Source organism: Cynocephalus volans, chromosome 6 (assembly GCF_027409185.1).
Source record: "Cynocephalus volans isolate mCynVol1 chromosome 6, mCynVol1.pri, whole genome shotgun sequence".
NCBI classification, from domain to species: Eukaryota; Metazoa; Chordata; class Mammalia; order Dermoptera; family Cynocephalidae; genus Cynocephalus; species Cynocephalus volans.
The window spans coordinates 41455164-41467748 of NC_084465.1; the positions used below are offsets into that span (position 1 = coordinate 41455164).

General features: G+C 34.4%; 1 protein-coding gene across 1 annotated transcript in view; it reads left to right on the forward strand.

Annotated features, from left to right (window-relative positions):
* Window positions 1-719: 719 nt before the first annotated feature.
* Window positions 720-12585, forward strand: part of PPP1R3A (protein phosphatase 1 regulatory subunit 3A) — a 40517-nt gene continuing 28651 nt past the window's right edge. The window contains exon 1 of the mRNA XM_063099371.1: window positions 720-1532. Within this exon, the coding sequence (XP_062955441.1) occupies window positions 745-1532 (788 nt within the window). The 5' untranslated portion in view covers window positions 720-744. The remainder of the gene's footprint in view (window positions 1533-12585) is intronic.

Genomic DNA, 12585 nt, shown 5'->3' on the forward strand with positions numbered 1-12585 from the left:
TTAAAATAATAGATTGTGTGAATTCTTTGTTCTAGGCGTTGGGTCAGGCTATGTCTTCTACCTGGAAAATCCACCTCATTCCAACCTGCATCTCTAGATTGTACCTGCCCTTCATGTTTTATTTCAAATGGTACCTTCTCCCTCTAAATCATGTTTCCTCCCTCAGAACTTTCAGCACCTCTATTTAACCCTTTTGTAGTAAAGAGTTTACATTATAAGTACCTGAAAATGGTAGCTATCATTATTAGCAGGCTCTAGATCATTCCAGTTCTGTAAATGTTCCTATCCTCCTCTGACTGCCCTGCCCGCTCTGTGGATTGATTTAGCTCAAACTACATATTCAGTATTACGATATTACTTTTATTTTCTTTTTTAAACAAAGTTCCAGGTTTTAATTTTTAATATCAACTGGTTAAAATAATATTTCTAGGTTAAAGTTCCAGAATTTCTAGCACAGCAAAAATGGTATTAAAATGTCTCTTTGGAAGTCTGCTTATAAACAAATACAACATTAAAAACTAAGACTTAAATCTGAAACACACTGGCGAGAGCTGCATGAATGCTATCATATTAAAGGCCTTTGGAAGCAGGCTAGCATAGTTTACACGCCATCGGGTCTATTTATAGAGCTGACTCCTTTCTGCAATGTCAACTGTAACGTTATACTTATTTTAAGCCTAAGTATCTCAAATATCAGCCTCTACTAGTTGTACAATTCTCTCTCATTTGATATCAGAGAGCCCAATGGAGCCTTCTGAAGTACCTAGTCAGATCAGCAAAGATAATTTTTTAGAAGTTCCTAATTTATCTTATTCTCTTTGTGAAGATGAAGAAGTTAAAGCTACCTTCAAACCTAGTTTCTCCCCTCAACCGAGTAGACGAGGTTCTGATTCTTCTGAAGACATGTACCTGGACATCCCATCTTCAGGTACGAGAAGAGTTTCATTTGCTGACTCCTTTGGATTCAATCTTGTGTCTGTTAAGGAATTTGATTCCTGGGAATTACCGGGTGTTTCAACCAATTTTGACTTAACTAAGAACATTTTCCATACAGAAGAATATGTTTTATCTCCACTCTTTGACTTGCCTTCAAAAGAAGATCTTATGCAAAAACTTCAAGTACAGAAAGCAATACTGGAGTCAACTGAGTATCTTCCTGGCTGTACAACTATGAAGGGTATTATTCGAGTTTTGAATATTTCTTTTGAGAAGTTAGTATATGTGAGAATGTCTTTAGATGACTGGCAGACACATTATGACATTTTAGCAGAATATGTTCCTAATTCATGTGATGGTGAAACTGACCAGTTCTCCTTTAAGATTTCACTGGTTCCTCCTTATCAAAAAGATGGTAGTAAAGTTGAGTTTTGTATACGTTATGAAACTTCTGTTGGTACATTTTGGTCAAATAATAATGGCACAAATTATGCATTGGTTTGTCAAAAGAAAGAGCAAGAGCAAGAGCCTGTAAAACCACGAGAAGAAGCTCCTAATAGACAAATAAAAAAAGGCTGCTTAAAGGTAAAATCAAGGTGAGGATATATCTTACATTCTTTAGTATTCATAGTCTTAAAGTTTTTTCTATGTCATTCTTTATTTCATGTGTTTTAAGAAGTAGCCATCCTATTTGAAAATATACTGCTTTTTATGTAAAAAACAATGCTGCCAGGATTTAACAAGGTCAGTGCTATTCAAATAACAGCATTGTGTTCTTCCTTCTCAAAATGTTAGAAAAAATATAGGTATTTTTCCCATAGATGGGGTGGGTGCAATAGGTATATTACTTAATTAATGAGTTATAAATTGCCTCAGTTCAATCCCTGAAATCTAGATTCTTCACATATAAGAACTATTTATTTTGGCACTTAACATGTGTTTATTTTCAGTGGTTTTAAAATGTTTATGCTCTGCTTTGAAACATTTTTGGTTGATGTAAAACTGTATTTCAATATGTACCCAGTAGCCAGAAATTTGTAGACTTCCCCCAAAAGCTGTACCAAACTTAACGACTGATTGAGTCATATATGGATGTTTGAATTAATGTATGTTAAGTTATATCATTAAGAGATGTGACTGTAATGATAAAATAACAGAAAAATGTAAGTATGTAAGTGATATATGAATTACACGTACAATTTTATAATTATAACCCAATGTAACATTCTGGAACACAAATTGGTATAATTTAGTAAAAGTAAATGGAGCAGAATATAAAAATGACCCAAATAGAAATAAGGACATCCAGCTATATAGATTAGAAGTTTGAGATGTGACCCTTCATTAGTAACCCTGCTCTCCTGTTAATGTGAAAAAAAGAAAAAAATACTAGCATTCAGCTCCCTCTGTAGTGCAGAGTCTGCTAAGTTCTATGATGCTAGGTTAGTAGATAAAACATTCAGGAGGAGTTAGACCTCTTCTGCTCCTCCGGGGTCCCAATGAGAAAGTCCACATTGCTCTACTGTCCACAGGCAAATATTTGATTATCCTGAGTGGTCCCCTAACTGTTCCTAAACCCAAAGATTTTAGTAATGGCACCAGAAATAGTGTGATACAATGAAAAGAGAATTGTATTAAGAATCAACACATCCAGATTCTGATTCTCTAAGCAGACTTTCATAATAAATGTAAGGTATGGCATTGGGAAGTTTTTAACCTCTTTATGCTTTAATGTGTAAAGCAATAAATAATAACTACTAAATGTGTTGTTCCATGAATTAATGAACTAATGTAGTTGAAGAAATAGGTGGAAGAAATTGAAATGTGTAAAATATTTCTATTTTTATCTTCCTTTAAAGTTATTTGAAAGATTGGCCTAATCAACTTTGTGATTCATGCCAACTTTCTTAGTCCAAACTTTCTCAGATTTTAACTGATGCTGTTAAAAGAGATAATATAATCATAATCCCTACATACACTAAAATAATTATTTGGATGTTTATGAAATTACTCAGTAGCATATTAGCTACACAGACAAAATAAGTTCAACACTATTTAACAAACTAATTTAAACACATAAACATACACATGTTAAATACTTTGCAAATGATATCAGAATCACTGATTATCTATTAAGCTTGCTGCAACTTGCTTTAAATGTTAGAGAAAACAGAATTTAGGAAAGATACAGCCTTATTTTCAAGGAGCTCATGAAAGAAGCAGTGTTTATCTTAGCAGATTTTTCTGCAAGTTAAAGATACATCTTTAAAATTACAAGCAATACATGCTGAAATATGGTTTAGGTAGAGGATTCTTTCGTAGACCAAACTTGACTTGATACCATGAACAAAGAATGGGCAGCTGATAGCCTCATCTTCTACCTCAGTCCTGATAATACTGGAACTTCTTCCAGTTTGAAGATATGTGTAACTATATATATCGACACATGCACATTTGTATTCAGAACAGTAATCACTGGATTCATAGCGGACACCATGCAAGTTTTGATATTGCTTTGGGGAAAAACCTGAGAAGAACTAAACCACAAAATGGTCTAAAGGCCTGTAAAGTTTCCTAATGAGTTATAAAAATGGAAAAAATCTCTCTCCTTCAAAACCACAAATACATTTTCTGCACTTCTATAACTTAAAAATGACCAACATAATTCAAACCACATTTTGAAAAAGGCATTTGCCTCTGGAGGAGGCTTTTTGTGCTGAGTTTCAGTCCAACATGAATTTTTACATCTGATTTATATACCACTCAAAATGGAGTGTATAAAGGAAATCCTGACAGATCCTTAGAACAGCATGTGCCATAATAGAATATTTATACAGCTTTTCCATGGTATAATTTATATGCAATGGGGTTTCAAATATTCCTAAAACTCACACAAGAGCATTATCAAATTTCTAAATGAATATTGCAGTTGGATTTTATTGTGAAAAATTTGGTTAGAGAAAAATAGCACACCTTATTAGTATTTTAGAAAATGTGTATTTGGCTAAAATAAAAATGAACTAATACTTCTTTGATCAGAAAATTATACCTTCTAAAATCTCCTCCTCCCTCTAAATAGTTACAGAATCTAAATGGATCTTTTTGAGCATTTCCTCACTTCCTATGTAGCTTAATTTGGAGGTTATTTCTTTCAGAAGATAAAAACATAAATGTATATGAATTTTTGTTGTATATATGCAAATAGATTAATAATACTGTGTAACATAAGTCAGAGTTAAAATGAAAATTAGGCTGTCCTAGTGTAGAGTGATGTCTAACTTCAATTCCTCTTAATACCAAAATTAATTTGCTGTCAGGGTCCCTGAGATTGTATCTTCTGAAAGTGTAAATAATCCCTTCTAATAAGTACAGAACAAACTGTGGAAACACATTTAGTGAGGTAGGATTTCTGTTATGTCAATCACCCACCAGGCATTATGTTTTCTCTGTGGAGATTTTCTCGGGTCAGAGTTTGCGAATCTCTATGTTGGTGAGGAGATTTTCTTTTGATGCTTGTTAGTCTATCTATTTTGGACAGAGAGCAATATCTAGAAGGAGAGGAGAGCAGAGTTTGAAATTCAAAGGCATGTGACTCAGAGTGACCTAAAGATATTTAATTGCACTGAGAGGTATTCATCATGAGACACTTGTTAAGTGTCACCACATATGCAGCTCTGTGGCATGTGCTAGCAAACAAACAAAGCAGATTTCGGACCAACTTTCCATGGGCTTTACTTAAAAATCAGTGACAAAAAAAATTGATTAAAATTGCATTAAATGTACATAGCTAAATAAGCTAAACATAGCATGCAGAAACAGTATAACCTCAAAGTTAAAATTATGGGCTTTAGAGTTAAACAGAGTTAAATGTGTTTGAGTCCAAGATCCACCACATAATAACTGAGTGAATTTGGGAAGGTTAAGCTTGGTTTCCACATCTATTAATTGAGAATAATAACAGATTTATCTCATAAGGTTGTTTGAAATTTCCATGAGGTAATACATATAAACTTTTGTCATAGTGTCTTGCACATACTAAGTTATCAGTAAATTTTAACTGCCGTAAAAACACAACATGAACTCCAGCTTTACGTGTATCTAAAAATCTCTTGTAAGGTTCAAGGTGCCCCAAACTCCTTCTTCTCTTTCCTCTCAGGGCTCCTCAGTTTTCAGCTTTGGAGAGCCATTTCTTTGTCTCTTGCAGTATTTCAATCAACAAGCAAAACTGTAATTTTTCTTAAAATATTTACCACCTTATATCTTGAACATCTTAAAGGTAGAAGCGAACTTAGTGACTGTTAAAATTTGCACATTTAATAGATGAAAAAAAAAATAATGAAGGACCAGATTGGAAGGGGTAAAAAAAGGTATTAATTCTGGCATTGAAAAGACATGCATATTAATCACAGTAAAATATACGCTTAATAGCTCTGTGGCTGTGGACATATTACTTTACTCCTCAGAGCCTCAGTTTATTAATCTATCAAATTGGGGTCATGATGCCTGATATTATGATGATTAAATTAAAGTAAATCGAGATTATATTTCTAAAGCTTCTAGTAGCATGTTGAGCAACTATGAAGTAGTCATCAAAAGCTAATTATCATACTTGTCATTATCATGGTCAAACCTTGTTCAGCTAACTAATTTCCTGATTCTTGGACTTACGTTATTTCTCCAGACATCATAGGTGTCCTTGTTCAGTTCCAAAACTCATGCAACAAATATTTCTTAAGGGCCTGTTGTTAGGCAGCAGTATCCAACTGAGAACTAGTTGGAGACATGGGCTTGTGAAGACAAGGACAGACCCCACGGGGAAGGCCTCAATTGGGCAGAGAGAGGAGAGTAGGAGAGAGGGTAAAACCAAATTCAGATTCTCTGGGTCTACAATGAGAGCCACAGATAAAAAACGAAATTAGAGCCATTTATGTTTGAGGTTTTAGAATATGTGCTCTGACTGACATTGAGTACTGGCTGGGGATTGGTCTAAGCACCTCATTTTTTTCCCCCACTGTCTGCTAAATATATGAAAGTGCTTCAAGAATTCGTGGAAAAATTTGTATTACCTATAAATTCTATTTTTCTACAAACTTTTTGACGTGCCCTTGCATGTTCCCAACTGTGGGGTACACAGGTTGACTTCATCTGATTTTGTATTTTATTAAATGAAACCGATTTATTATATTAAGTAAAGAACTAGCATGATATAGGTGTTTGATGGAATTTATAAGTTGGCTAGGTGAATACAAATAAAGCCCTAAATGATGTTAAGGCCAAAGGAGAAAATTGATTAGTCCTCAATTTTTGTTCTCGAGGAATAGAACCAGGCACATTCAGGAATGGAAAAAGGATAAATCCTTTTTAAAGCATGAAGTATACATAGAGTTTATCTTTTATGGTGGTAAAATCATTAAGAGGAGGCCAAGAAAAGCATTAGGAAATGGGGCATAAGATATGTCCATGTGGCGTGTTCCAGTCAGAGCCGCTGGATTGTGAGACTTCCTTAATTCACACATACAGTATAATCTGGGGTCCTGGAAATAGTCCAAAGAGGTGTAAACAGTGCCACGAGGCCTTTGGGATCTAATGTATTCCATAACTAACTCGTTTTGAGTCCACACTAATTGTGGAAGCTGGGTCTGTTTAAGGGGAGGGACCTTTGGCAAAGCCATATGGAAACATAAAACACAGCTGCACAGGGCCCATCAAGAAGAGGTCTGGAAACTGCCAGCTGGTGGACAGCAAGGAGCCAGCGAGCTTCGAGTTATCTTGGAGATCCACCAAGGCTTCGTGGCTTCCTGGCTTTGTGGAAATCCATGCCCGCATAAGCCTGGACTTTCTCTAGAGTAGTTTTAAAACTTTTCTGAAAGAAGGAACAAGAGGGTCTCATCATTTAGAGTTTCTCTCAAGCTCTAGCTGAAAGGAGTCACTATAGATGCCGTGTCTCAAATGGATCCTCTGGGATCTCTGTGAGCCTGACTTCTGCACCTGAAACTCATCTGCAGCCTGTAAAAGTGGAGCATGGCTTAAGAGGTCTGAGCCAAAAGTGCCGCAGGCAAAAACATGATGGCACCACTGTGAAGGGGGCCAAGTTAGTTTTTCAGCTTCATCCATTTCTGCTAGCTGTGACTCTTGTCCCTGTCCCAAGATTTTATCCCAACCCCCCAACAGGAATAACAGAGGGGAAGCAACCTCAGGGCAAACACCTAAGGTGGGCCTGATTGCCCAGTGCCCTGTCAGACTTAAAAGATCCTCTATACTCTGATACCTCACATTGTAATATTGCATAAAATTTATACGTAAGTATATATGTGTGTGTTTATATGTGTATGCACAAACACACACACACACACACACACGCACACGTGCACACACACACACACACATATACACCCTCTGCCCCTCGAGTGTAAACACTTCTAGGGTGTCTGGGGCTTCCCTACCTTATACACACTGAGGATAGTTGCACAGAGGCACTTTGAGTTTGAATCGAGACCATGGAAATGGATACTCTTAGAGCAGAGAGCACTATAGGGTGCAATGGAGATCTGAGTACAGAGTTGTGGTAAGGGCTCCATAGAAGCATGAGGACTCTTGGGGTCTGCAGTGTGTCTGAGTATTGGGGGGTGAGGATGGGCATAATGGAAACAATAGATTTGGACTTTAATAATGGAAGAGAGCAAATTGTGGTTATAATTCTAACCAATTACTGTTTAAAGTTGGAGAAATTATATTTTGTATTCATTTTATTCAGGTGTAAAATAGGAATTGTAATTACTCCGTGGCACAGTTGCTGTGAGTAATGCATTAGCTAACGTATATAAGCATCTATTCTTGTTGCTGACACTTTGTAGATACTCAGAATGGTAGTGTCAGTGGCACTAATGATAAATTCCACATTTTACAATCTTGCGTATGGCTAATCATATGCCCAAGATTCGTGGAGGAATGCTTTTTCCCTCATTATCATTCCTGCTGCCTGGACCCAGACTAATGCAGTTTCAAAATTAGTCATGTTGTGGGTTTTGTAATCTTTGGGGCACTAACCAGGGAAGTGCCCAAAATATTTATGGTATTGCTTCTATGGGGAAAATTATTTTTGAAATTCTAGCAACTCTGGGTTGCAAAAGATTTTTGGAACATCACCTGTTTGTAAGTTGGAGACTTTTTGTGTGTGTGTGTGTGTGTGTGTGTCTTGCCAGTACAGGGATCTGAACCCTTCTTCTTGGTAAGATAATTATTTGGTAATTTTGGACTAAATAACTGTAATGGCTGCAAACAATTCACCTAATTATCCCTTCCCTTTATACCTATGAGTAGAAGATGAAATTGAAGTTTTATATAATTATTTTTCTATAAGAAAATATATTATGTACCATTACATTTTGGTTATTGTTCTGTTTTAAGGCATTCTCTTTACTCCACTACTATATAAACAAGAAATAGCTCCTCAAACATCTCTCTCAGATCTTTTCAGGTTTCTGTGCTACTGCTCAAATAGCTTTACTCGATTAACAGGTTTGGTTATGTTATTATCTTTTAGATAAATAATAACTGGTTTTGAAGCCTTAATCATGCTATCCTGTTTCTTAAAGATTTTATGATAAATAGAAATAAATTGCTAAATTGTAGTGTTATACTGCATTGTTTGGTGACAGAGACCAATTGTACATTAAACAAACTTGTCTTAGAAATTATATATTCCCTCCCTGACAAGTTACTCTGAAAATGGCCCCTCATGTTTTGCATTAGAGCTATTCATGTCACAACTATTAATGGAATTCTAACATCGTAAGATAATGATTGTCCTATGTGCAGTCGTGGATTTGAATTTTACTTAGCATTTTTGAAATTTGCAGTGGTGAAAAAGATCAAAATATCTCCTTCCAAACTGATATTTGTAAATCATACTGAATAGTTGATTCTTTTTCTAATTATGTGAAAACATTTCCTAGCCTACTAATACTATCAGAATACCACTCATTTGTTTTACAGAATGAAGCCATGGTATAAAACTAACCTGTTGACTCTAAATCTATAAGAAAAACCTCAGGCTAATTTCTGTTCTTAAAAGTTACTATGGATATCTTCACACAATTACAAATCACATGTAATTGCTCAGGTAAATTTCAGCGTCATAAGCTAGATATGAAATGAAGTTGGGAAAAACACATTTTATGAACATCTTTTGAAGATCAGTATTTATAAATCATTTTATAATATGTTGATACAGCTTAAGTTTTTAAAGTACTTATGAATGGAAAAATTGTACAGATTTAAAAAATCACAGTAAGAAACGGAGAAAAAAGATTGTATTCTTCACATATGATCTTAAGTAGGGCTATAAGATTATTATGTTTAGTGCAAATATAGTTATAATGATCATTTCCAATGTTAATATAGCATGTGATTTCTGAACAGTCTTCATTGAATCATACTGTAGAAGGGACCGCCTAATTTTACCTTCCACTGAGGCACAGCTCAATTTTCCCTCTTACTTGAGACTTTCTCATGATGTCTCCAATTTATTCAGATCCTTTCTTCCTCTAAGCTTAACATTTAATGCCTACATCACTTATCTGGTACATAGTCAAATGTTGACCCCCCCGCCCCTTTTTTTGCACTTTTAAAAACCTTTTGTATGTGTGCCTTCCTTTCCAACTGGATTGCGAGTTCCTTGAGGTCAGGAATAATATATTAGTCTAAGTAGTATTCCCCACAGTGACTAACACAGGATTTTGCACACAAAAAGCTTTGAAAAAATATTTCTCAAAGGCAATCGGTTTTCTCATTGATAACTCTAAGGCATGGTAAAATCCAAAAGTACTTTCTGAATACTTATATAATAAATTGCTTTTATTATATATAATAAGTTATGTTTGTTATAGTTTTAATGATTAATGCTTTTATTGTTTTCATGATCTTTAAATATCAGAAGCCTCATGTACATCTCCATCTGGATATTCAGGTAGCAAATTAATTAGCTTAATGCTCCAAATAAAAGCTATATTTTACCCTTACCTCTAGTTCCCATTCCTTTATTCTATATGTTTTTTAATATCGTAGTAATCATTCCTGTAGTGCAAATAAAAAACTTCAACATCATAATTAATTTCTCTATTGCCAACTCTTATTCATTCAACACCCATATTATATTCTATAGCCATGTATGCAGTGATCGTTTATTTGATCTAAAATAAAAATTATTTTAAAAATTAAGAATAGAATAGAATATACAGAGTATATTTACATACTATAGAAACAACAGATAAAAGGGAATTTTGTCCCTTTATTAACTACATATTTATTGTTTACATTGACTCAAAATTAAATATAGACTTGAACACATTAACTATTGTAACATCTTGTAAATAGTCTAAATTTAGTTGGTTGAAAACTCTAATTTTTCAATCTTTTCTTCTTTCTTTTGTCTTCCAAAGAGCTGATTCATTGAGTCACTACCATCTTACTTTTCCGTAATGTCAAGTAATTCTAACATCTCAAATAAAAGAAATATTCGTTTGTCGGCCTTTGGCTTCCTTTATACCATAATCCATACAAGTGGGACCAGACCAGAAAAAGCCAGCAGGCTGAATAATAAAAGACCAAAGGCATATATTGTATGTCTGCTAATCAGAACCGATTCATTCACTTTTTCTTCTTGCCATGGCCAGGACTAGGATTAGAGCTCAAGTTAGTGCTGATGCTGATGCTCCATGTGGTCCATTGATGTGACATCCATGGACTCTGGGACAGATGATGTCTCATTTGCTTTTCCTTACCTGAATGACTTCCCTTGACTGGGCCATTTGCCTGTCAAGATCTTCTACCACTAATGAATTCCTCCTTTGTACCTAGATACCCTGCTAAGTTGTATACCACTTTCACCTGTATCTCGAGATGCAGTCTTAGTTTTTCCCTATGTGAAATCAAAAGAAAGAAAGAAAGAGAGGCAGAAAGAAAGAAAGAAAAAGAAGAAAAGAAACACTTAAAGGAGAGCAATGCAATGCATCTAAAATTTTAAACTTAAGACCTATAATAATGTATTGTGGATTTATCTGCTACACTCTGTTTAAATTTTTTAAAGTTTGGTGTAATTTTAGATTTACTGAAGTTACAGGAAGAATTCCCATATTTGCATAAACAAATGTTTTAAAATTGTAAAACAAAGGAGTCCAGTTGCATTGATTCTTATAGTTAAAAACTTTTTTTTTGAAAATTTTAAGCAATGATAACTTTCTAGTTTGTAGACTATTACTGATTTTGCAGAATATAACATACATTTAAAATGTTTTGTGGAGATATTAACAAACTCAAATGGAATTATACTATTATCACCAAATATATACTGCTTTTGAAACTTATTTTAAAATTATAATTTTATGACAATAAGAATTGGAAACAAATATGTATTTTAGGAAATTAACATAAAGTCTCAATAATCATATATTTTATATGGCAAAAATAATAATGTATCCCATCTATAATGATATATCAATTAACTCTTATATCACTACCCTTAACTAGCCTCTCACTGTTTTCATTAAGAACTTTACTATACTTCTCCTAATACCCAAAAGAACTTTATTGTACAAAGCTTGAAGTCTCCACTCAAAGTATAAATGTGTTTTGAGGTAGGCAATGCATGGCATTTGCAACTATTTTATTTTTCACTTTCTCAAGAATAAGTGCTTCAATAAAATTAGCCAAAAACTAAAGTTTTATCATGTACATTTTGTTGTTTTCCCATAACTTTTAATATACAAATGCAATGGGTTCCTGCTCAAAATGTTACTTGTAAAATTGAATTAAAAATTTTCTGAGGAAGGATTAGCTGCTGACTGAGCAATATGTGAAGACACTCTTTTTATTACAATAGAATATACTTGTCTGTGGCAAATTCTAACCTCAAGGAAATTAATTTTATGAAATCCCTTTCAAAATTATGTTGGCATGATTTTTTATTTATTTATTTTTTAATTGAAACATAATTGATTATATGTAAATATGGGGTGCAGAGTTGACTATCAGTATTTGTGTACAATATGTGATGATCGAATCAGTATTGTTAGCATGCTTATTGTTACAAATCGTAATTATTGTTTGTGTCCATTACCCAATTTCTCCTTAATACCCCCTCCATTTCCTACCTCTAGTAATCACAGATCTGTTCTCTCTTTCTGTAAGTTCACATATTTTTGTGGATTCTCTCTCTCTCTCTCTCCCCCCCTCCCCCTCCCTCACTCCCTCCCTCTCTCATTCTTTCTTTCTTTGTTCCCACTTGTGAGTGAGGACACGTGGTATTTCTCATTCTGTGCCTGGCTTATTTCACTTAACATAATTTTCTCCAAGCTCATCCATGTTGCTGTGAATTTCATTCTTTTTATGGCTGAGTACTATTCCATTGTGTATATATACCACATTTTCCTTATACTGTCATCTGTCAATGAACATTTAGGTTCGTTTCATATTTTGTCTATTGTAAGTAGAGCTGTCATGAACATGGGAATGCAGATATCCCTTTGACATGATGATTTCCATTACTTTGGATATATACCCAGTAGTGGGATTGATGGATCATATGGCAGTTCTATCTGTAGTTGTTTGAGGAACCTCCATACTGTTTTCCATAATGGCTGTACTAATTTA